Consider the following 25,729-nt stretch of genomic DNA (forward strand, 5'->3'; position numbering starts at 1 on the left):
GATTAACAGTTTCCGGTGGCTTTTTGCAAGCAGATTTATTACAAAGTAACATTACAATAACAATTTCAGCTCTATCGAAATGAACCATACATAGACATGAATGCACACAGAATGGCTACATGGAGTGGCACTTCATCAAGGCCACACATCGCTGCGAAGTGGAGGAAACTAAGTAGGAGCTGTTGTGGCAAACAAACAAAAAGCGTGAGGATTACAAGGCTTCTGCTACTTCTCCCATGTAGGAGTTTTCAAAGGTTTCTGGAGTGCTTACTAGAGATTAGGTATTATATTGCATTGCCCTTTTAAATGCAAGGTGGCAGTATGATAAAGCACTTAAATAGATATTTGCAGTGCCTCAAGCGGTACGATATTGCACCAACTACTCCAAAACATCAGCAGGCATAAGTTACAGTACATTCAGTTACTTTTAAAACGTTCTCCTGCTTTCTGCCCTTCATTAGAGTGAAGAAAAGTTAATTTTACCATTTAGCATGGTTATTCCCAGATTTTTTACTTAATTTTTTTTTAGTGTTTGTCAAACCTCTACAGGATTTGCATAAATAAAATTAAATACAATAAAAAACAATTTGACATTTGTTTCAGAAAAAATAAAATACATTAAAAAACCAACACACACAGGGCCATCAACAATCCATTCGCACACTATATTAAACCATATTGCCTCTTAACAGAATATTTTACATCTTCCCAACAAATTAAATAACACTCAACAAATTTGCAGTCTCTTAAGGTAGACATCGACAGTGTCCAGTATATGTTTTAGGGTGCAACTTGCTCCAGGGTCATTGTTTCAAAGGCCACTGACTATCGCTTTGATCCTTTGGCCAGTTTGCTTTTGGAAGCCATTCTCCTTTGAGGAGTAGGGATCTTGGATGGTTTTCCTCCATGTTGGCGGGACGCAGAGCGCAGAGTTGCTCGCGCGGAATCGCCGACCGTCTCCGACACGTCTGAACACACAGACTGGATGTCTGAGATGTCAAAGTCAGAGGCGTCGCTCCCTCTGCGACTGCTGCCTCTGCTGCCGGCTTTACTTCCTGGTCGGCTGGAATTTCTTCTTGGTTCTGGAAGCATGAAGCCGTTATGTAAGTAAGCATTACTAAAAATAAATAAATAAATAAATAAATAAATAAATAAATAAAATTAAACAATTTTCTGCAAGCTTCAGCAAACCTGCTCCAAATTTTAAAAAGCATCCATATGTCTCAAAACAGAAATTGAGACATATCCAGCAATTAACTTACCTCCAATTGTCTGTGCTCGTGCTTTCAGTACAGCATTGTTGATCAAGGTTCCCTCTTCACCTGATTGAAATCCTTTGCCGGATAAATAGCCTGGAAGACGCAGTTTGCTGCCTTGAACTGCTGTGCCCTGCAACACAGACAAAGAAACAGAAATAAGTTTTCTTGTCACTCAGTTATTTCCAGTTGAAATACACAACAAACTTCCCCCCACATCCCCCCCCCCCCAAAAAAAAAAAAAAAAACACAACAGACGTCACTGAGTTAGAGTTAATCTTAATTAAATCCCTTTTGAGACCCTCTTGTAACATCAGCAAAGCCCCTGTGAGTAGGTGTTAGTATGAAAGGGTTAATAACTCAACAAACTGTTAGAAACTATTAAAATTTCACAAAGTGCATCAAAGTAAAGCAGCCAGGTATCAGGAACACATCAGATTTTGAGCAGAATTTTGAAAACTTCAAAATATCCCGACCCAACTGAAATCTTTTTTTTTTTTTTGTCTTTTATTCAAAGTCTCCTTGTTAGAAAAACAACACGCATGCAAGGTTAACACCTTAATATTAATTTAGTGTATTTCACATTTGCTTGAAATACAGTGGATGTCAGTTGGGTAACAAGCTTGAAGCATTTTGCATCACATGCTGGTTTCTACAATACCTCTGAGGATGAACCTTGGCTCTCAAAGGAGTCTGATGATTTAAGAGGAGTGGAGGGTTTGCTGTTTGTAAGCCATGGCTTATCATAATTGCGGGCAATGTGTTGAGTCTAGGGAACGATGGCAAATTAAGAAACAAAACATATGGATTCACAAATCAAAAAAAACAAAAAAAAACTACAAGAAACAGTGGATGGAGGAGTTATATAATATATGTGGCAGAAAAATCAAAGTCAAGTAGCTAAATGAGATGAAAATTAAACTCTTCAAGTGCTTTGGGGAGCAAAATGAGAACAGGTCTGCCACGCAGGTCTCACCTTCGGAGTGCTGGTGGCAGCTGGGTTTGTTGGAACTGCGCAGCTCTGACTTGAGGTGGATCTGTTGGGAGAGGCTCCTCTGGACGACGGCCGAGACCTCCGGCCTCTGTAGCGGAAGCTCGCCATTACTTGTGTTGCTCCCTCTGGGAGGATGAATTTCTCGCGGAGCTCCATGTTGGTCCGGCCTTTAGCTGAAAAATGCATTCCAGAATTTGACATAAAGGATAAATCGGCCAAATAGGGATTGCAACCCTATGCTTTGAATGCGTTCAGGGTGGTGACAGTGGTAATGATAATGGTGATGATGATGATGATGATAACGGTGATAACACTTTATTTTTTTTACAATCATGTTTCAGATTAGATTTGAATTTCGTAAAATGTATAGCCTTCGCAACATACATTTTGTGAAAGATTACCTGCAAAGGGAAATCTAAATAAATTAGGTAATTGGCTTAACTAAAACAATTATCCACGTACACATCAAAAACATTTTTAGAGATCTTTGACTTATGAAATAAAGTGTTAAGATAATGAGGTGCCTTTTGTCATGAAAGCAAGGCTCATGCAGCAACACATCTCAACCAGAATGAGTAAAAGAAAGGAAAATACTGCTGCAACACTAGAGGAATACAGGTATACCTCAATACGTTACAACAGCAGATAAAAGACAACATATTTTAGTAACTCGGTCAAAAATATTAAAACTCAGATTGTGCACACTGCAGTAGTGGCCTTTGATGACTAAAGCTTACAGATGATGAAAACCCACTGAAAAGCATGTCCATGTGACACAATGCTTGGTTTTGCAAGAATTACTGCATGAATGCAGCGTGGCATGGAGGCAATCAGCCTGTGGTTTTGCTGGAGTGTGGACTTGATAAAACGCAGCGAACCACCAACAGCAGATGACAAGGATCCCCAATTTATTACAGAGTGTGAGAACATTGGAGTGTAAGCCTCTCCACACTCTTATTGCAAACTCTGGGACCTTGATTTTCTAAATGAAATGCAACATGTAACTTTATCTGAAAAGAGGATTTTAGCACACAAGAACATTTTTTTCCCCTCATTTGCCTAAAAGAGGTTCTTCTTATATTGTCACTTGCAAAGAAGTTGCTTAACACAAGAAATGTGATTGATCTTGAATACGTTTGTGTGTGATGGCTTTTGAAGGTCTGACTCCAGCTTCAGGTTACTTGTGAATCTAAATATAGTGACAGTCTGCCCAACAAAATGTAAAGTCAGCAGTCTTATGCATGGTCATAATAAAAAACATTTTTGTAAAATTATCTAAATTAACATGACAAACCAAAAGGTCATATAACATAATGAGCCTAAATAATATATAGGTTTTAATTTTTTGCGCCGAGTTACCAAATAAGTTAAACTTTTCAATAATGTTGTCATTTACTGAGCTGTACCTGTTTGTTTTTTTTTATTATTATCATTATTTTTTTCTCAGCCAGTCTCAGCTACTGCTTCCAACAATAACATCAAAGTTTTAACATTTTTACAGCTAAAATTTGTCAAATTAAATAATTTACAAAACTAATGAAACATAAACCGCACAAAGAAATCAGTTTGGCCACAAAAAAGGCACCTTCATGCAATTTAAAGCAAATGTCGCATTGTTTTAAAATGCAATGAATTCTGCTTCAGTACAAAAAGGTATAATCATGAAGTCAGACAACTCTCTGTATACTCAGAGTTGTTAGTCAGATAAGCATTGTTTTATAATCCCCGTCTCGGCTGAAAAAGATAATTGGCAGTGCATGCTGAGAGAACAAAAAAAAAAACACACGGAAAGACTTTGTTCTCTCAAGTCTTTAAATAATCCAAGTTCATGGACAAAGTAACAGCAGGTGATGTGAGTCACACAAACAACTGCATGCATGAAAAATCCCAGCGGCAGCTGACTGGGGGTGTAGCCGTTTTCTGAGAATGCCGTTCATTTTACAGTGAGCGCTCACATGTTGCTAGGCTACACAAGTGGTACACACCAGGACCATCACAAGCACCACACACTCGGATGTGCAGACACACATACCGCCAGTGGGTTCATGGAGCAAGGTGAGAAAGTGTGAGATTTGCCAACCTATAGGAGACTGAGTAATTGAAGAGTTTGATTCCGAGCGCAACATTTTGCTCCCGTGGTGATGGACTAGAAGAAACGGTACCATGTTTGGCAGCAGCGGGGGTTAAGCAGGAGAGACACAGATTGATGTTATTAAAAAAGAAAAGCATAAACATGAAGAGCACTAAAACTTTATCCGTTGATGTACAAAAGATTTCACAATCAATAAAGAATTTTGTAAATGTGTGTTGTTGTTTTTTTGATCATTTTCAGTTTTAAGTTTTCAGTTTTTAGGGTTATGCAAACAACAAAAAAGAAAGTAAATTACCAATGATCAGATTACACAGACCAGTTTCTTAATTTAACGATCACCAAACTTATTTCAGTCAGTAAATGCACCACAATGAATCAGAAGAAAACGTACAGTTGTTCTCGAAAAAACCCTTTAGTTGTTCTCCGAAGAACCCTTTAGATTAAGGATTTACATTCTCTGGGGAATAGAATGAGACCACCGTCTACAGCTACTAATGGTAAAAGTGCAAATCGCTAATGCAAAACCATAACACATATTAATTTAGTCAGAAAAACATGGTTTAAAACTAGCTGATATCCCACACAGAACTCCTTCACTACCTACAATGTATAATTAATGACCACTTTAATCTTTACTACTGGTTTTATATCTGTTTATTTATAATATTTGCATCTTTTTTAAGCTGTCACGATGGTCTTTGAGGTAGTCCTGAATGATAGTAAAGTGAATGTTGAATCTTATGGAACGACAGCTAAAATATATTTCAAATGCAGTTTATTAAAAGCCTCAAAGAGATTAGTATGTCGACGCTTTACCTAAAGATCAACCACAAAACTCTAATCTATGTCGTGACTTTTGCAAGTACTGCAATTAAGAATTTCCTTTCCAAACCACTAAGTATTAAAAATAGAGAAAATAAAATATTTCATTATCAACCAGAGTGTGTCTGGTGTATCTTTCAAAATTGACTTAAAATCTGTTAAAATAATAACTGTTCTTCTATTACTCTGAATGAATCATTGAATTTCACTCTTTTATTTCACTTCCACAATGTTTGTTTGGTGCTTCCTCTCTGAGCTCACCTCGACAGGGGTCGTTCTTCACAAGGAATTCATCCAGAGCCATCCAGCCTCCACCCACCCGCACCATTACGGTGCTGCGCAAAATTCGCACGAGACGCAGCTGCTGAGAGTCTCCAAACTGATACGGGGCAGGGAAAGCACAGAGATGACGTGTGAGAAACACTGAACTAACTGCTGCTCGCTCCTTGTTGCTACACACAAGAAGCTGCGCAACTTAAAGAAAAAAAAAAACAACAAAAAAAAAACAGACTGCTTGGAGGATTCACATGGATTCATTTGGCACGAATTGAATTATTTAAGTAAGGAAAAATCAGCCCTGTGTGCAGTCTGTTTTTTTTTTCACATAATTACAAAGATATGCAGACACAAAACATAAATGTTTACTTTCAATTGTCAAACACACAAATTACTCAAAAGTTAATCGAAAAGGTTCTGTTCTTTTAATGTTTTTGATTATGATTTCTTTATTTCACTTATGTGCACAAGACTTCCTTTACTCAAATGGTCTGATAATAAGCCTGACTGAACAATGTCATCATGAATGACATCTGTGAAATTTTCACGACGATTTATCAATTTTTTTGTCTGAGTCATTCAATCAAATTTTCATAAAAAGAGAGTTCAGATCACGTTTCGGCTGCAGTATCAGTCAGGCTTTACATACAGACCTGTGAGAATTTGATTCAAGGCTCCTTTAGAGTTTGTGGAGCTGAGCAGCAATTACTCAAACTGCCACAGCTTCACAAGCACAAGTGAATGACGTATTTTTTTTTTGAGTCATTTCTGCACATGTTGGTTCTCACTGTAATAATCTCACATCGAATTCAGTCACGCGTGGCTTAACCCGTAACTGCAGGTTGAGCCTGTAAAAGACTACAGCTGAAGGCACATCATTACACCACCAGGGGGTACTAGTGTGCAACAATTTGCCTTCACCTGATCACATCGTACAAACATACAAACACTGAGCATTTCGTGGACTCAAATGCTTCAAGCTCTATGAAAATGGTGGCATGTCAGTTGAAGTCGCACAAAAACGTGCAGATCACAATCACAGTCGCATGCTTTCTGTCCATAAACAGCAGGCTGACGTAATGGTCAAGGGAGCAAACATCCAACTCCTGCAACCTTTGTTGCACTTTCTACAGCTACGACTGCTCAGAATGCGCTGATGGCACTGACGCATATCCGATGCAGCTAGCTTTGCTAACACAGTGAGAACAAAATGAGGGAATGGTTCGAGTCGTTTCTGCCTAATTCACGTGTGACACGCAGACATGATCAAACACTGATGATTCTCGCCAAACTCCTCATCATTGCTTCCCAAAAACAGAAAGAAAAAGAAAAAAAGAAAAATCTTCGTATAATCTTTTATGAGTATTGGAATGATTTAATGTGAACTGGTGATTCTAATGATCAGAAACATTACAGGTGATGAAGTAAAAAAGAGGCACAAAGAAATATCTGAAGAGTAACCATTTACCAGAATACAGCTTTCCAAAACCTCAACGTGTAGGTGGTGGGTAAGATTTTGATTTTCCCTGTTTGCTATTGTCTCATCGCCCATTAGGGAGTCATGTAAGCAGTGAACCAGACCAAACTGTCAAAAGAGTTATTTCAATTCATTGTTGAGTGAAACATCAATACAAACTGTTGCACAAACCACCTCTGACACCCTTGTCCCGTCTCACTAACCTTCATCCCAAACGGAATTCTCCAACACATAAGAGTGCCTTGCAAAATTATTTAACGTCAAGTGAACTGTTTCACATTTTGGCACATTGTAGTCAAATTTTTTTTCTGTATTTTATGGTCTTTTGTGATAAAACGTGATAAACCAAAAAAAAAACCTAACTGAATGAATACTTTCGCAAGGCACTGTAACATCCCAGAATTTGTTTTCCCCAAGAGAAAAGAGCAAAAAAACATCATTAAAGTTGCCCAACTTTAAAATTCTCTGATAATAAGAATTCGGCTGATGGATCAAACTGTGTCAGCCATTGTGGAGGTAAATCATTCCCATGATACTGAAGCATCAAAGCCAAGCAAACAGAAAGCATTACTAGATGCCCAGCTGATGAATTTATGCCCGTGAGCCACTGAATACATGGGCTGAAATGGTGCTGGCAAGCCAAAACTTTATTTTCTGAAACTCAAAAGCAGATACATAAACAGCTACAGGAACAGATATTAAACTTGTTCATGTAGGGCTTTGTATGGCGCTTTAAAGATCTGATTGACTTCAGAAAAAAAAATTGTTTGATGTTATTGTAAATTTTACTTTCTACTTCTGAGTTCCAGTCCAATAACTGCAGCCAGAAATCTGGGCAAGAAGTGTTAACTGGACAGCAAACATAGTAAATGCAGAAAAAGCATAAAGGCCTGAGAGAAACCAAACAGACATGTGGGCAAAGAGGAGGACTTTCAGATGTACCTGATTTCCAAGGTAGAACTGGTGATGGAAAAACAATGAGAAAATATTCAAACGTTAGCAAAGGTGTGATTAATTTTTGCATATTTCAACACTTACCTTCAAACTGATTTTCCACCAAACAAAACAAATCAGCTTCAGATAGAACGCAGGTAAATAATAACTTACCCTGTATTTATTTGCTCCAATCTGCTCTACTTGGAATCTTTTTGGACATTTGCATTTTGCGACTTGACGGGTAACCTGGAAAACATACACCGTATTACTGAACTGCTCCTTTGAATTAAAAGACATTGAACTCAGGCCATGACGGTTTGCATCACCTCATCTTCAATTTTGTCCGCATCTGTCAACGGCTTGTAGGCATCTTTGTTCGGATGAAGAGCCGCCACAAACTCGTAGTAGTCAATGTAACCGTCACCGTCTCTGTCGAATATGTCTGCCACGGCGCTCATCTCCAGGCGGCTGGTCGGGAATTCTTTAGAGGAGCAATCGCATTGTATCAAGACTTCGTACATTTCCAAAATTCCATTATTAGAATTAAATAACTTCTTCATTTAAAGCACAAATAAAAAAAGTTGAATGATGAATCCTGAATTAAATGAACAAATAAACAGATGGACAGATGGATGGAAGCACATTGAATTCTACTAGATTTGTAGTGGGCACTTACTGGATGAGAGTATTCCCTCGATGAACTCCTGTCGGGTCACTTTGCCATCCTGGTCCTTGTCAATGCGGCGGAAGAAGTCCATGACTCGAGACTTTTTATGATTCATCCAGCGCATGTAGCGTTTCCTCCACACATCAAAGTCAAAGTTTGCAAATTCCTTTAACTAAACCAAAAAGGAAAGAAAAATGAAAGTAAGCACAGATTTCTAAAAAAAAAAAAAAGAAGAAAAAAAAAAAGAAGAATCACTGAATTAATAGAAGCGTCGATTTACCTCCTCCTGTCTGTCCAATGCGTCGTTGAGTTTCCTTCTTCGGTCCAACGCCAGCAGCCACACATGCTGCCACTTCGTAACCAGCAGGTTAACTCGAGGGTTCTTGGTTTCAATCGGAGCTTGTGTCGTTGATGCGTACATAGTTTGTGTGGGAGAGCGTTTTCCTGCAAGCGAAAGATAAAACTCTACATAAGAAAAAAGGGATTCATCGTGATATCATTTAAGCAGCAAAAAGGAGGAATATTAGGATGTCACATCACTGTGCAATGACACAATGGTTGGCTAGCTGCCTCGGACCACGTTCTGGACAGGATATGAAAGGGATTCGTACTTCCAGCTCGTCCTTTGTCTAGCACAGGGATGTGTGACTGGATTTGGGGCTCCAGAGCTGGCTTCCTTTTATGTGTTTTAGTGATTTTGTCAACATCTGGCTGCTTTCTGGTCATTTCCTCCATGAAGGTCTGCAAGGGAAGGGAACAGTTACTGTTTTCAAAACAACTACAAAACCAGAAATGCCTTCGTCAAATAAATCAGAAATAAAACAAAAGAGGTGGGTATTTTTTGTTTTTTTTTCAGCAGTTAAACTTTACCTGGTGTTCTGCTATGAGGCTTTTGATTTCTTCAATTTCCTGAGGCAGTGTCTCTTTGTCCCTGTTGTTCAGGTTGGTCTCAGCCCACTGCAGCCAGGTCAGCAAATTCTCCAGCAGTTCCTGAGTGGCCAGCAGCTCGGTAAGCGCCACGGCCAGTCGCTGCTGGTGCTGCCTGACCCAGGCCTGCACCTGCACTCATGGAAAATGCATGCAGCACATACAAACACCTGAGATCTTTCACATTCAGTTACTTACACAAAGGTAATTCAAAAGGACTTTAGATCTTCAGACAATTTCTGGACATTTTCAAGAAATGTTTGTTTTAGATACATCATAAAACAAACACATTTGAGTCAAAACATGTCAGATTGTTGGTTTTTTTCTGTTGATCAAATAAGTGTACAAATCTGGAAACATTCTAAATAATCCAAAATGAATTTGTTACTTAAAGTGATATGTGTGAAACTCAGGGAAATATATAACTTTGAATCTGTCTGGTTGACAGGATATTATTAACTACATCTTTCTATTAATTTGATTTGTTTTTGTGGCTTGAGACGATGTTGGGTTTGAATTGGCATTATATACAAAAAAAAAACAAAACAAATGAACTGAACTTGAATTCTGAAATATAAGCTTTATAATCCTTGATTCGATGTAAATGACTTAACAGTACCTACATCTTATTTTTTTAAAGACATACAGGATCTCACTAATCATTGTTTATAACATATACTACAATAGCTCCCTTCCTGACAAGGAGAATTCATTCTTCAATAAAGTGAAGAAAATAATAAAAAAAATAAAAATAAATGTGAATTTGCATATTCATGTGGCAGGCATTTCATAACAGCTGCAAACTGACCTCTTCAAACCTGGCCTTAATGATGGTGTTCCAGTGCTTAATGGTTGTGATGGAGTCTGGATGGCATATGCTGAGAATAGCCTCCCCCATACTGGTCGCTTTGTTCAGAGCAACTCGCTTTTCTTCCAGCTTTTTAATTAACTCCTTAAAAACAGAAAATATATTAAAAAAAAACATTGTTTATATTTGTATTGGCTTATCTTCAGCAAACATAAAAATAAATCATTGCTAGTGCGTGTTTCCATGTAAGAGCAATGCAGAGCTATTTTAATAAGATGATATCATAGGAAAATTAGAGCACTCAGTTTTTGGCATTAAGGATGACAAGGCTGACAGGTTGCAATTACATAGTCTTGACTGTTTATTCAGGCAAAAGACATCATTAAAAATGTTGGCAAGCTAGATTTGTTTCATAATATATGGGAAGGTGGCGCGATCATCAAATTGTACAGTATAAGTAATAGCTAATTCATCGCTTCTTTTTTTTAAAACAGTTTTGCACCCGCTATTTTGTTTACTGCTACTCTGGATACAAAAAAAATCCACATTGCAATAAATAAAGTAGACATAAAAATACCCATTGTCCTCTTGTCAGTTGGTGCAGTGAAGTGATTAGACATACAGAATATTTCAACCAATGAAAAACCGGGTTGTTTAGACCCTGATCTCATGAGGTTTTTCCTCAATCAATAAGCATTTCTGCAGACTGTGACACAGTGGAATGATGGATCCCTTCAGCTGATTCATTCAAGGGTAAGAAACACTGATTAAAGTTAGAAATGTTGAATAAAGAAGAAACATTTGTTAGTTTTGCTAAATTATACTATATAAAGAAGGACTACTGTGCAAAGCACAGATGGTAGTTGCAGGAGTGAAAGGACATAAAATCTATGGTTTGTCTGCTTTCAGCATTTAAGCTGGTTAAAAAAAAACCTTCTAAAGAAAATACATAAATATTAGCACTGCTTGCCTTGTGTTGTTCAATCAGCGTTCGCAGAGCTTCCTCATCATCTGGGAGGTTACCATGAAAACGTAGACTCTGCTCGGCCTCAGCCAGCCACTCCAGCAGGATATGAACAGTAGAGTGAAATTCCTCGGCCTGCAGCCAGACGACAAACATCAATAAGGCTCACAGAGCTAGTTTGCCTTCCACGCAACGAAACGGAGGCTGTGCTTCACCTGGCATAAGGCCTGCTCCAGCCGAGTCTGCTTTGATACAGACAGGTTGCACACAGTATCCCAGCGAGTGCTAAGCTCCTGCATCTGAACTTTGACCCAGGAGGAGTCATCATGGCTGTTTTCGACCAGCTCTCTCGCAGAACGCTTGAGAGCCTGAACGCTCACTGTCCGCTTTCCCAGCTCCTTTTGGAAAACCTACAGTCACAAGTTCACAAAGGAAACAATTAGATGATGTGTCATAGTGTAAAACACTTCAAACTTTTTGCACTGATTCAAACAAATGTAAATAGAAATATATATTTTTTCGATAAACTGGGCAAAACCGACAAACACAAAGTGAAATGTCACGGTGTTCTGCAAAAGTGTTAGTTTGCTTTTAACATTTTCACTTTTTGTTAGAATATGTGACAACACAGTAGGATTTATGCTCTTCATGTGAAACATATCTTTATATTCATCCCTCCCAAGTCAAAACTTTATAGCGCCTCCTGTCACTGCAATTATAGCCGCAAGTCTTTTTAGGGACATGCGTCTGTAATCTTTGCACATCTACAAACTTGTGCAAAATAACTCATCCTAAGACAGACTGGATGGAAAGCATCTGAGAATTTTCAAGTGTTGCTTCAGACTTTGGAATGGAGTTTGACTGGATGATTTTAAGACATAAATATATGTTTTGCTCTCAACTCATTTGTATTTCTGGCCGTGTGCTTAATCCTGTCCTGCTGAAAGCTCAATCTCCGCCTCAGTCTCAACTCAACAGGTTTTCTTCCAGTATTGCCCAGTCGGGGCTCCATTTATGTTCTCATCAAGTCTAAGCAGCTTCCCTGTCCGTGCTGAAGAAAAACAACACCACAGTATGATGTTATAATACTGTTACCACCATCGCAGCATTTTAAAGATGCTGTTATCAGGGTTATGACAATAATCATTTATCATGTTTTGGAGCAAATAGTTTAATTTTAGTTTCATGTGATCAGATCAACTTCTTCCACATGGCCCCCACAGGCTTGTGGTGAACTTTAAACAGGATCTCTAATGGAAAACTAACACATTCTTTCTTTTTTCTTGACTTCACAATTGCACATAATTAATCAATCACATAAAATTCCAATAAAAAATATACTGAACGAAACAAGCCTAACATACAAACAATACCACAAAGCTATATATTTGCTGCATGATGGTGCCATCTGTGCAGTTGTTTAAACACAGCTATCTTCACAGCCCAACCCTTGTGTGGTTTATGCACCAGAATGATTAGAAAAAAAAAAAACATTAAAAGGATGAAAGAGAAAGGCGGTGGTGCAAAAATGAAAACCTTTACATGTTTTCAAAGTTAGCTTTTGTAACTGCGTCTCATATCCATGATCGACAAAACTGTGACACATGTTGTCACACTTTTGTTGGGAGTGAGCTTCCTACCTTGTGGTTGTCAATCAGATTGAGAACCAGGTCAATGTCTCCGTGTACTGGCTGGTCCTCAGCCAGCTGAGGTTCCACTTTATACAGCCAGTCGATGAGTGCCTGGAGGGCATCCGTAAACTGACCCGAGAACAGCAAGGCCTCCTCCAGCTTGTTTTGTCTGCAGGTGAACACAAATAAATAAGCAAAGTGCCCTGACTACATTTAGTAGACGTGAGAGGAAAAAAGAAAAGAAAAGAAAAAAAAAATGTCTTCTGACCTTTCCACTGACTTTCCACAAACAGTGTCCCACTTATCTCTCAGTTCGCTCAACATGTCGTCCAATTTCTGCTTATCATCTTTAAGAGCAGTTTTGTCTTTCAGGGCCCGTCCGGTTCGAGCAGTGGTGTCGTACACAGAGTGTTTGCTACCCAGAGCTTTCTGGAACTCCTGCATTTGACAAAACGCAATCAGTTTTAGATGTGCTAAAAGTCTGCACATCTAGATGAAAAGCCAGACTAAGATTGTTTTCTAACTACTGCTGGAATGTCAATAGGGCTCTAATCTGCGTGTGTGTGGGTGTGTGCGTGTGTGTGTGTGTGGGGGGGGGGGGTGCGTGTGTGCGTGTGTGTGTGTGTGTGTGTGTGTGTGTGTGTGTGTGTGTGTGTGTGTTGTGATGAAGATGCAAAGCTATGTGTGGCAAACACAAAAGGGGGTCAAATCTCAGCTACTGCTCCAGAGAGATTAAAAGTATCCAATCCCAAATAGATTTGGTCCAACCCCGGATTATGATAGGATTAGCTCAATCTCCCTACATAACAATGCATACATGGCAAGAACAAACAATAAAATAAACAGTTTTAAACACATTATGTTCTACTGACGTTGTATTTTGTGTAAACAGACCTAATTGGTGTACTGGACATGGTACTATAAGCATGGAGCCTGACAGTTTAAGAGATGAACCGATCAACCTTGTTCTGACCAGTGCCAATTCCTGGTTTTCTTTGGTGTTCAATCTGCCAATATCAGTTTCAATCAGTTCAGACGTTTCAGAATCAGCTAAACTTGGTGTCAAAATTTCATACAAGAAAAAGCATGTATGTAACTTAATAACTCAATAATGAGCTGCAGGTTCTTGGACAGAGAAAGTAGCTTTGCGTCCAACAACAAATTCTAATAAATACTGGCATATTCACATCAAAGCATTACGGACGATGTTCCCTAACATTCATTTGAATCTTTACTAAAAGTGCATCAAAGGACATTCTGTTCATTCATCCACAGACATAAACAGCTTTAAATATAGACGAAAAGAAAAAGATTTAATGCAATAATCACTAAATCACAGCCGGTCAAGGTCGCGTCTGACATGCAGACGTTTATGTTTCATGAGTGAAGGCTTGAATGTGCATGTACCATATAAGGAGATAACATTAAGGGGACTACAAAGTGATTTGTCACCTTATGCTGTGTCAGCTGCATCTTGATTTTGTCAGGATCATTGGCAATTTCCACTTCAGAGTCCAGGGCCTTCTCGGATTCATCCAACCACTCTGTGAGTTTGTTGAAGGTTTCGTGGAACTAGAGAAACATTGGAAACAGTGTGAATAAGTTAAGAGAAATGCACGATTGAACTTGATTTATCGCAAAGCCCTGCTTTATGTTCACATGATCCAGCACTTTGGCTCTAAGGAAAGAAGTTCTACACACTAATAAAAACAAAGCTACAGCATGCCGACAGAATTTTAAACAGGCCTGAAATACAGTTTCCAAGGAGCTTTCCAATGATAATAAAACAAGCCTGATAGTAGTGAAGCAAGCCAGTGCCAGACTCGGCATAAACATGCATAAAGCATTACCTGCTTCGCCCTCTTCCTGGCGTCATCCAGCAGGCGACCTCGCTCCACAGACCTCTGCACCAGCTTCTCCCAGCGGCCTTGCACGCTGAGCAGGAGGTTCTTGATCAGCACCACGTCCTGTTTCTGGCTGAAGTACTTCAGATGCGTGCCCGCCTTGTCCAGCTCGATGATGTGCTCTCTGTGTGAGTTCACCTCGGTCACAAACATCTGCACAAACACAGAAAACATGCAGAGGAAAGGCGTTCAGGTTTGGTGTATTAATGAAAAGAGTATAAGCGCATTTTTATTTTTTATTTTTGTAGAAAAACAAAAAAGCCGTTTTTTTTTTTTAAAGAAAAAAAGGCCCTTTTTTTTTTAAGAAAAAAAAAGCTAGCTAAAAAATTTGCTTGGCTTCAATTGGTTTTATTCCAGGAATACATTCACTAATGATGCACAATCTAAAATGTATTTATTTTCATCAGGATTAGCTTTCCCACCAGAGGCTCTGTCTCTCCACACATTACCTTATGCTCATCAATTTGAAACATGATGGTCTCCAGGATGAGGGAAGCAGGAGAAACCATGTTCAGCGTCTGTTCGGCCTGCGTTAGCCAAACAATGAAGTCCTGAAGAGAGTTGTGGAAATCTGTGGCCAGTGTTAAAGCTTCTTCAAGTTTTGCCTGTGGAGACAAACCACCAGAAAGTGTTAATTTCTCTAAATCCATATACACTGACCTAACCATAACCCACAGTTCACTATTCAGTGCTGCAGATTTCCCTGTTGACAGATCTGGACGGGTAAATGGCAAAACTGAAAGGCACTGAAGAGTTTATAATTGAGGAAGACAAACATCCATGAGGCTGAATCATATCCGCTCGCCCCAGCAGAGAAGGCTTGGACTCAAACGACATTACAGCGCTGATGACCTTTCTGATTAATAAACTCTAGTTAAGGGAAATCAGCGGTTTTCTAAATAAAAAACTAGCCTTATAAAGTCAGAGCATACTGTAAAACTTGTCAAAAGTATATATTCGATGCTTTAAATGTATTTGCATTCTGTGTTCAAAACGACAACTCTGTGAAGCTCGCAGATTTAGCAGGCTCTAAATTCCTAGGAACGGCACCAAAGCCAACAGGAACAAAAAACAGCAAAGACTCTCCAAAGCAAAGACTCTCCATTTTTGGAGAATAGAGTGTTAAACAATGAAAACATGCAGAGCCTTACAAATATCCCATAGACCGTTTCGCATTTTATCAAATTACAGCCACAAACTTCATTGTATTCTACTGGGATCATATGCAACAGACCATCAAAGGGCAGTACATCATTGTTGGTGGAATGATTGAGTTACATTGCTTTAAAAATGTTTTTATAACTAAATAAAGGGCATTAGGGGTAGGTCATAAAGACCTTTTCTTAGAATATTTTGTGATATCTGTTGCAATAAAGACAAAAATGACAATAAAAAGTAGTAAAACATTAGTGATGGTCTCTTTGGAAAAAACATTTATGCCGGCATACATTGAGAAATACACAAAGTCACCTTCCTGCAGGAAGGTGAGAATCCGTTTATCCATCTCTCAAGTTTATTGCAGCTCCTGCTTTGTGCTATACTTAGTTCCATTCATTTTTTCATCAACTTGACCTGAAGAAAGGCATTCCCACAGCATGATGCTGCCAACCACGACAAATTGCAATTAGCAAGTAGGGGATAAAGTTTGCTTTGTCTAGACCTCAATGAGATGTTCCCAGCTTCATCCCCGGCCTGTCTGGTGTGCTTCTTGGGTTTCCACGATGCTTTCTTACAGAACAGTTACATTAATATTGAAATTACATTACAAAAAGGAAAAATATAATATAAGAAAATATAAAAAGAGTATTGCTCCCCTTCGACAGCAACTGCACTGCCCCTGATCAACTGTGTAAACCACATCCTGAGTGCCTTTGCCAGCACTTCCACCCTTCATTATCGACACTGGCATTAAAGGCTTTAAAGCTGCAGAGTCAGGATTCAAGTGTTTGTAAGTGATATCTCCCTGAGACCAGAGGAGATGAGTCATTTCTGCTCAAAGCAGTAAAAGCCGTACAGCGGTGACCCACCTTCCTCTCAGTGACCTTTGCCTGCACGGCTTCCCATTTCTCCTTCAGGCTGGCGAGGTCCTGCTCCGTGTTGCTGTCCGGGCCCTGAGGCGACATGGCAAGCAGCTGGCCACCTTTGTTCAGCAGCTCCCTATAAAGCTCCTCCTTGGCCTCAAAGGTAGAACACAACTCCTGAAACAAAAATAAACACGGTGGCGTGAGGAGAGTTTTTGTCAGCGCAAAACAAAAAAGTTTAAGACCATTTGTTTGTCAGTAGTTAGGCCAAGTTTCATCCAAAAATGGACAAAGAATGAGCACAGTCAAGCCGCCTGAAACTCCAAGAAACATGCTTCCAATAAATATTTAAACAGTATAACGTTACCAATTTGATAAAGTTATTGTTTCCAGAGATTTGCTGTTTATAGTTCTATCAAATGCCACCACTTGTGTTTTTTTTGGGGGGGAGGGGGAAACCACTGCTGCTGAAGTGTCTCCATAACCGAGAGCAAAAATAAAAAAAGGAAAACATTCCCAGATTCATTAAGGTCAGGCATGGACAAATCAATTAGAAACACTCAAGGGGCTTTTCGTCGCTCCCTGCAAGTTGTGTATTTTGCAGTGTCGCTTAATTTTCACACTTGAGATGAAACGCAGCACAGACGCAGCCACCTCCTCGCCAGCCTGCCATCTGCATGCAGCCTTTCATATTGTTAAACACACACCAGATGGGCGTTAAGCTGCTCCCGCGCCGTGTCTGGTAAACCTCCCACAGCCTTTGATGCCAACAGCTGACGTTCTGTGTCTTTCAGCCATTGCTGCATATCTTCTATCTCGCCATGGAAACCTTGGGCCTACAACACAATACAACCTGGGTCAGGACAAAAGGTGACTCGAGCACACACACACGCTGATTGTTAGAAACCTGAGTCTGGGAGTGGAACAGGCCAGAGTTAATAATTCCTTCACTTCATTGCTCTATGTGTTCAGCCTGAACTTAATCGGGGGGTATAATTCGTAATATTTTTCTGTATTTTACCCTACCTTTAAGATGAAAATATACTCCTAATTTTAAGCAAGCCGAACCTTTGGAATGCATATCTTTCATTCTTGTTTTAAAAAACTTCACTCTACCTCAAGACTAAATTATATTTTGAAGACTTCTCTTTCTTTCTCTCCTTTTCTTTCTTCCTTTAGCTAAAAGAAATGTCATACTTAAAAACACAACTGCCAAATTAATGAGGAAAGCGTGGGATTACTCACCCCAACAGAACTTTGGGACTTAGTTGTAACGTACTTGTTTCCTTGGGTTGATACTAATGGATCACAGTTTATTAAAGCTAAAGTGAAGTTTCTGTGAAATGAATAAGAACCTGAAGCAGAGACGCTTCCAGCTGTTGCTTCCTCTGGTCCGTCTTCTCCAGGATGGCCTTCCACCTCTGGTTCAGATTATCCAGTTTGCTCTGCAGACTGGAGGCTTCCTCTCCGGCACTGGACTCCACCAGCTCATTACCAGCCTTGTTCACCGTCTCCACGGTCGCCTTGTGGGCTAACACATCTATCTTGAGCACCTTTAGGGAGGAAAAAGCAAAGATGACTCCAAAAAAAATAATAATGTGTATGAACCCAATGTGGATACATTTTCAACCTTACGGATACGGTGTCTATACTTGCAAACAAACAATTAAATGAAAGGTGAAGGAGATGTGTCGTACATGATGCTTGGCGAGCTCTATCTCGATGGCTTTGGGGTCTCCTGCCGCTTTTCTCTGTTCGTTGAGCAGCTCTTCCGTGTGGCTCATCCAGGCCAGCAGCTCATCCAGTGCATGCTGGAACTGGCCCAGTGCCAGCAGCCCCCCCTCCAGTTTGTGCTGGATTAATGACAGATTGACCCATTAGATTTGGCATTTAGTGAAAGCACTTGACATATTCACCATGCGCCATCATTGTTCAGGGTTCTAGATTTCAAATAGCAGCTGCAACTAATTTCTATATAATAATTAAATATGCAAAAAGAATTATGTTCTAAAGGAATGGCAAAAAGAAATATTTTATATTTTCATTTCAGTTCTCTTTTGTAATTTATTTTATTGTAGGTACTACGTTTAATATAAACCAAGTTTGTGAATAAAACAATGCAAGCATTTTTTTTTACAAGAACTTGTAATTCTAAATATGTAAAAATGTGAACTGTTGGTAAAACTCAAAAAACAGATTTTTTTATGATTTTATCAACTTATTAATTTTTCAATGATCAGTTCTTATGTTTTTATGACTATAATGACAAAATAATGCAAACCTGACAGAGATAATTTAATTTTTTGGTAACACTTTATTTGAAGGGGTGTGCATAAGACTGACATGACACTGTCATAAACATGACATAACACCTGTCATGAACGTGAAGGAGTCTTTATGAATGTTTATGACTGTTGCCATGAAGTGTCATTCGGTAAATAATGACACTTTTAATGCAAAGTTGCTCTAAAAGTTGCATTGAAAGTTTATTAAAAATGCCAACTTTGCATTAAATTATCATAATTTACAAAATCATGCAAAGTTGGCATTTTTAATGGAATTTTTTTTTATTAAACTCATAATTTTAATAGGATAATATAATATCCAATTAAAAAAATGCATTTAGTTGTACAAATTTTTGCTTCATGATGTTAATGCAAAAAATTATCTTAAGTGAAATTATTTTGCAACATTACACTAAAGGAATGAGCGATATTTTAAAAACTGAATCATAAAATTTTAAAACTTGGCATGGTCTGGCCCATCCTTCTCTCCAGCCGTTTCCTGGCTCTGACCTGTCGGCTGATGATCTTCTCATCCAGGTTGTCCCAGAGCATTTTGAGTTCAGACATTGGCTCCTGGATGGCGCTGCGATCGGCTTCCTCGGTCACCTTCTTCAGAAGGAGGCCGGCCTGGTGGTTCAACCGCTCCATTTCGATCTGGAGCTGGTACGCCTCTCCTTTGAACTCCTGACAAAAGGAGCACCGTGAAACCAAGTAAACACAAACTCAAAGACATGCAGAGAAAAGCAGAGCTGTTTGCTTAGGACAGCGTTTGTATTGTCGCATATCAAAGGTGCATAGGAACCTTTTCTTTTAGAAAAAATGGTAAGAGAAGTAAATTGGGCATTAAAAGTAAACACAGCTGATATGAATACAGCTGGTGTTAAAAACACCTGCAGGGAAAATATCTCACAGCCCAAAACAGGAGAGAATTATCAAGCAAAAAAATTAAAAAATTAAAAATCACCAAACCGTACCTTGAGCTCAACAATCTGCTGCTTGACTGTCTCCAAATCTGTGCCTACGGGTGACATTGAATCCAGTTTGTTTTCCAGTATATCCACCCAGTCAAACATGCCCTGTGTACAAAGTGGGAAACCATTGTTGATGTCAGAAAGCAAGGCTTAGCGCACACACAGAGTCATGTTTCACTCAGGTTTATCTGATTTCATGCAGAAAAGTTCCAGCTCTCCTGCACAGCCTCCAAATGGGTAAACATTTACATTGAAATTAAAAAAGCAACCCGCAAAATAAATCCGTAACCTCAACAGAGTTAAACCAGCCGACTTTAAAAGACTTTATATGAACTTCATACAGAAGTTAAGCCGAACCAAAAATAGAACAACACTGCGGTTGGTGTTTATTGTCTCTAAATTACTAGTCTTCTCATTAAAACTTCTATCATGCAAATCAGTTGTTTGATCTTGAAATCATCTGGCATACGATTCGGGTTCAACTTCTCACATATGGTGTAAATTTACCCAAAGAAATAAGTACTCAAAGGTGATTTGTGCTCCCAAATCTGTGTATGTACCTGCAGGCCATCCTGAAACTGCACAGCTGCCTGCATGGCTTCGTCCAGCCTCTCTACTCGTTCTTTCCAAGTCTTGTTGAGATTCTCCCATGCCAAATTCACCTAGGAGCATTAAAACAGACCACATGTGTGAAATAAAATCTAATCGCACAAATGTTTCACAGCATCACCAAGTGAAAGTTCTGCATGAAACAGAACTTTATTCATTACCTCATCCACACTTTTCTTTATGACAGGTTTGTCAGGTTCTCCACAAGCAGTCATAAGCTCTGCACCCTGGTTCTGAACCATATCAAGTTCCTCCTGAAGCCCATCGATTTCCTCCTTAAAGCCCTTTGAAATAAATAAATGAATAAATAAATAAACATTTAAACACAGGTCTCTTAAAAGACAAGCCCCATTAGGTTTTATTATCTATGTGCCAGCCGTTTTCTTTCCACCTCAACAAATTCCTGCTGCTGCTTGACAACAGAGGGGTCGACTCCGGGTTCCTCCAGCTCCCTCAGCAGGTCCTGGCTGTCTTTGATAGTGACGATGAGAGCGCAGTGGTCACACCAGAACTTGTCTGCCAGGTCCATCACATCCAGCAGCTTCGCTTCCCGCTCCTCCAGCAAGACCTGGATGTCGTTCCACAGGAACACCATGTGGTCCAGTTTGTCTTGGACAGCTGAAGCAGGGGAAAATTGAAAGTGTCACAAATATGATAATTAGAACATAAAGGATTTGACAGCATTTTTATTGAAGTGTTGTTGTCTGACACTTTTGTTTGGTTGTTTTTATGATAAATTAAAGACTTCTTTAGATACAGCACATTTACAACTAAAGAGAAGCATTAAAAAAACTGACAAATTCAAACTTGATGGGTTCTGATCGGAGACCAGCAAGGTGGAAACTGATAAGGCCAATCTTATTCCCCGTCCTTGACCACACCGTGACTGTCTCTATCAATAAGTAAATTAATTAATAAACAGGTACCACTCTTAATTGAGAGTGGTACCTTGAGAGTTAAGCTAGCTGCTTTAAGCCATTTTAAAATGAGCGCATAAAACAAAGAGCTTGCATCATACATAGTATGTTCTATGACAAATCAAGACATGTCTTTGGTTCATCCAGGCTGTGACATATTGAAAGAGAGGAAGACTTAAAGTAGGTAACAGGAAGGCTCAACAGACTACAGCTAAAGGAAGTATCATTTTGTCTGTATAAAAACAGCAAATGTCTGTTTGAGAAACTGATTTCTTACAAATCTAGCGTGAAACCATGACTCTTCCTAATAGAAATATTTGATTTTTAATTGCAGAAAGGTTAAAAAAAACATTTTGAATTATGTTTATTTTTTTTTTTTATCTTGTATATTTTTAATCGGGTGGCCAAAACTTTATTATACAAATATTACAGGAAGAACACACATTAAACTGACACAGCACATCCAATACCTTTGGCAGATATGTCCTTGTCTGCTCCTTCGGCTCGTGCAATCATCTCTTCACCTCGCTGCTTCAGCGTCTCATAGACTGGCTGCAGTTTCTCCAGATCCACAGAAACAGCCTTGTTTTCAGTAATCTGTTCCTTGATCTTGTCCACTTCCACAGAGATGGACGGAGGCTGGCGCAGGCGTTCAGCAATCCGCTCCAAGGACTCCAGCATGGGATCAATCTTATCGTGGAACTATGGCAAGTTCAGAAAGAAACCCGTTAGTCAGAGCGTAAGGTTGCTATATTTTTTGTGTCAAACTGTGTTAAAACAACAACTGAGTTCATTCTTTACATTGTTTTAACAATACATCTCATCTCAAATACGCCATTTGATACGTAACAACTGGAGACCAAAAACTAAACTACTCCCCACCTGCGTGGATTTGGAGATGGCTTCATCCAAACTGGCTGCTCTCTCCTTCACATCAGCCTTGAGTTTGGTGTATAGCTGGTCGGCCGTTGTGTATTTCTCTCTGATGGGAACTCCCTCCACGGGGCTCAGTTCAAGCAACTGTGGACCCGTCTTATTCATCTTGTCGATATGAGGTTTGTGCTCGGCAATTAGCTCTCGCATTTGCTGAAAGAGATTAAATGAATTTAAGTACCTATTTTTTCCCTCTTTCTTTTGTATACAAGTCCCAATGAGCATGTTCTCACCCTGAGCTCCTCCTGTTGCTGTCTGAGCATTTCATATTCGATAGCAGGCAGGGGCAGCTGGCTGAAGGCGCTCAATGTTTCTTGCAGCCACGGCCACATTTCTTCGTAGGTCTCCCAAAACTGCCCAGCCAGAGACTGCGCTCGCTCCAGCTGGAGATAGCGCTCCGAATTCAGCTGACTGACAATCCCGTATTTCTCCAAGAGACTCTCGGTCTTGGCCTGATTTTTAAAGAAAAATAAAGCAATAGAATCTCTAGCTTTTGTCTACCAATGATTATATTTGAAAAAAATAAAAAAAATATATACAGTATATATATATATATATATATATTTTTTTTTTTTACCTTCAAGGCTTCTTTCTCTTCTGGGTTTTTGCTGCTCATGATGGCTCGTCCAGTTTTTACAATCTCGTCCACAGCATCTTTGTGCTTCATGATATCCATATACATATTCTACAAAAGCAGTCAAATGAATCCAGTTTGAGGTCACATAGCAACTCGGTTTAGTGTATGTTTCTTTAATTGCATCATCATGCGCTAACCTTCTGTGCTTGGAGCTGGGCTGTAGTTTGGTTGTGCTCCAGCCTTATCTCACCCATCGACAGCAGCTTCCTCTCAGCGTCAGCCAGCCAGGAGAGTTCATTATCTGCAGCCTGTTCAAACTGGGAGAGGAAAATGTTAAATAAATGTTCAACAGAAGAACACAACAACAACAAAAAACCTGATGTAGCAAGTAATTTGATTTACCTGCTGAGACTTGAGGATGTCAGCGTTGATCTTGTCGACCTGCTGTGTGATGGTGTCACAAACGACTCTGTACCGCTCATTATCTTCAGTCACCAGTTTGTCCAAACTCTCCCGGGTGTGCCATGGGATCAAGTCCAGGAGTGAACTGCTGAGCTCATTTAGCTTCTCCAAGACAGGCTTTTGGTCTTTAGTCTCTTTCAGTAAGGCCTGGATAACATTACATAAAACACATTAGTCTGAAAATAATATAACCGGCTCTTTCTCTTGAACACATTCAAATAAAAATAAAAAAAAGTCTTACTTTCTGTCTGTTTTGTGAATGAATCAAATGTTCGCCCATTGGCTCCTGATCAGCAAATTCCATCATCTCAGCCTCAGCTGTCTCTAACCAGGAGTTCAGGTCCTCATGAATGTGCGCTAACCTATTGGAGAGACTCAAAACCTGCTCCAGCGTCTTCAAAACATTGTCACTCATGGAGTTAATTTCAGCATACTTTGTTTTTATTCCGTCCAGTTTGCCTTGGATGATGACCACCTCGTCTCCTAGAAAAAGAAAATAAAAACAAAAGTAAACGTTCTGTCGTCAGACGTGAAAACAGAGTCGCTGGTAGCTTGGGTAACCTTAAAACCTCAAGAACTTCAACCTAATAAAAACTGCTAATTTATTTACACTCCTGATAAAGATGAGCACGAATCCGCACACTCAAAAAGTTAGAAAATTTCAATCTTGGATTTGAATACATTTGTTCAGTTTGGGAGGAAATAAATTATGTTAAATATATATATATATATATATATATATATATATATGTACCAAAATCACCAGTGCACAATTATTGGCACCATTAACAAACTCCTTAAAAAATACCACAGAAGACAAAAATGTGTACAAAATTACGTTTTAATTGCTTCTAAGTAACAAATGAAGCCTACTCATGTAAGAGAATGACATGCCTGTTGTTTGCTTCAGAAGCTCCAGTCCATTGGAGATGGCTTGGTCAACATTTTTCTTCCTTAACTCAATATCACTCTGCAGCGTCTGAAAGGAAATGTTTCAGGGAGTCAATGAGGAGATCAGAGTCGCGTGTCAAACTACGCAGGGCACACAGGTAACTGATATGAGCTGAAAAGATGATGTAACGTAAAAGAAAAACATAATGGTTGGCCTGGGGAGGAGAGTATACCCGCTGTTCTGCCAACTGCCTTTCAAGAACGTCAGGTTTGTAGTCCGCCGCGGAAACTTCCTCTAGCTTGGAGTGCACCTCGCCGAGCCAGTTCATGAGAGCCACTTCGTCCTCTCCAAACAACTGGGCGTTGGCCAGAGCTTGCTGCAGCATGTCTGCTTTTCTCCTGCATCGCCCCTGGAGCTCTATGTAACTGGCCTGGGTGGCGTCCAGTCTGGACTGGACGAACTCCTTCTCTTCCACAGAGCTCACAGCTTTAAGCATCTGCCCCAGACTGACCGCCTGACACAGGTCTTTACTGTGACCCATAATCTCCTCTTCTAAGCCCTGACCAGGGGCGGATGGAAAACGAGGGGGGGGGGGGGGGGGGAGGAAGATGATACAAAAACATAAAAATAAAACTGAACAAAAATGGAAATGATTGATGATGAAAAACTTAGAATAAAAATGTAAATGAATGTAACTGCATGATTAAATAAACGAACTAAAGCTGGTGATGCAAAATAATTTTTTTTTTTTTTAAAAAACAAGTGAGGTAATGTTGCAAAAGCACTAATATTACCTTATGCTGAGTGATCTGATCCTCTAACTTGGATGTCTCAGTACCAATTGGCTCAGAATTGGCCAGATGTTTCTCTGTGGCCGTGAGCCACTCGGTCAGTGGCTCCAGAGTCTCATGAAACTGCTGGGTGACCACTAAGATGCTTTCCAGTTGCTTTTGCCTGCCATGTGCATTAAAGGAGATACAGAAAATGTTGTTAAGAAGTCCTAAAAAAACTGGATTGTAAATAAAGTTTAAATTTTAGAGTGGGACTAAAGAGCTGTCAATTATTTGTAAACGGACATAGAGAAGAAATCTCTGACAGATAAATACAATAGAAAAGAAATGGAAGTCTTAAAAAAGCTGAATAATTTTAAAAAGGAGAAAAGGTGTTTTCACATTTTGTAATCTTATCACAAACACCAACGTATTTAATTTGTATAAATTTTATATGGTAAGCCGACACAAAGAAGTCCATAATTGCACTGGGAGAATATGTGGGCAGGTTTACCAGTCATGCACTCTGCAAATCTGA

General features: G+C 39.4%; 1 protein-coding gene across 1 annotated transcript in view; it reads right to left on the minus strand.

The window, feature by feature from the left end:
• Positions 1-2: 2 nt before the first annotated feature.
• dst (dystonin) overlaps positions 3-25,729 on the minus strand; it is a 113,010-nt gene continuing 87,283 nt past the window's right edge. Inside the window, exons 62-100 of the mRNA XM_081616123.1 lie at positions 25,216-25,375; positions 24,654-24,980; positions 24,424-24,508; positions 23,771-24,012; positions 23,470-23,676; positions 23,265-23,384; positions 23,068-23,175; positions 22,724-22,942; positions 22,440-22,643; positions 22,028-22,259; positions 21,032-21,258; positions 20,802-20,924; positions 20,592-20,693; positions 20,035-20,136; positions 19,571-19,744; positions 18,473-18,628; positions 18,131-18,328; positions 17,483-17,611; positions 16,782-16,952; positions 15,204-15,359; positions 14,701-14,907; positions 14,303-14,422; positions 13,119-13,288; positions 12,860-13,019; positions 11,435-11,629; positions 11,226-11,354; positions 10,256-10,399; positions 9,391-9,579; positions 9,132-9,261; positions 8,801-8,964; positions 8,530-8,692; positions 8,180-8,334; positions 8,025-8,099; positions 7,860-7,877; positions 5,426-5,543; positions 2,233-2,423; positions 1,918-2,025; positions 1,263-1,389; positions 3-1,082 (exon numbers count right to left, since the gene is read on the minus strand). Coding sequence (XP_081472249.1) covers positions 826-1,082; positions 1,263-1,389; positions 1,918-2,025; positions 2,233-2,423; positions 5,426-5,543; positions 7,860-7,877; positions 8,025-8,099; positions 8,180-8,334; positions 8,530-8,692; positions 8,801-8,964; positions 9,132-9,261; positions 9,391-9,579; positions 10,256-10,399; positions 11,226-11,354; positions 11,435-11,629; positions 12,860-13,019; positions 13,119-13,288; positions 14,303-14,422; positions 14,701-14,907; positions 15,204-15,359; positions 16,782-16,952; positions 17,483-17,611; positions 18,131-18,328; positions 18,473-18,628; positions 19,571-19,744; positions 20,035-20,136; positions 20,592-20,693; positions 20,802-20,924; positions 21,032-21,258; positions 22,028-22,259; positions 22,440-22,643; positions 22,724-22,942; positions 23,068-23,175; positions 23,265-23,384; positions 23,470-23,676; positions 23,771-24,012; positions 24,424-24,508; positions 24,654-24,980; positions 25,216-25,375 — 6,262 coding nt within the window. The 3' untranslated portion in view covers positions 3-825. The remainder of the gene's footprint in view (positions 1,083-1,262; positions 1,390-1,917; positions 2,026-2,232; positions 2,424-5,425; positions 5,544-7,859; positions 7,878-8,024; positions 8,100-8,179; positions 8,335-8,529; positions 8,693-8,800; positions 8,965-9,131; positions 9,262-9,390; positions 9,580-10,255; positions 10,400-11,225; positions 11,355-11,434; positions 11,630-12,859; positions 13,020-13,118; positions 13,289-14,302; positions 14,423-14,700; positions 14,908-15,203; positions 15,360-16,781; positions 16,953-17,482; positions 17,612-18,130; positions 18,329-18,472; positions 18,629-19,570; positions 19,745-20,034; positions 20,137-20,591; positions 20,694-20,801; positions 20,925-21,031; positions 21,259-22,027; positions 22,260-22,439; positions 22,644-22,723; positions 22,943-23,067; positions 23,176-23,264; positions 23,385-23,469; positions 23,677-23,770; positions 24,013-24,423; positions 24,509-24,653; positions 24,981-25,215; positions 25,376-25,729) is intronic.

Source organism: Poecilia reticulata, chromosome 15 (assembly GCF_904066995.2).
Source record: "Poecilia reticulata chromosome 15, P_reticulata-male-v2, whole genome shotgun sequence".
In the NCBI taxonomy this organism is placed as follows: domain Eukaryota; kingdom Metazoa; phylum Chordata; class Actinopteri; order Cyprinodontiformes; family Poeciliidae; genus Poecilia; species Poecilia reticulata.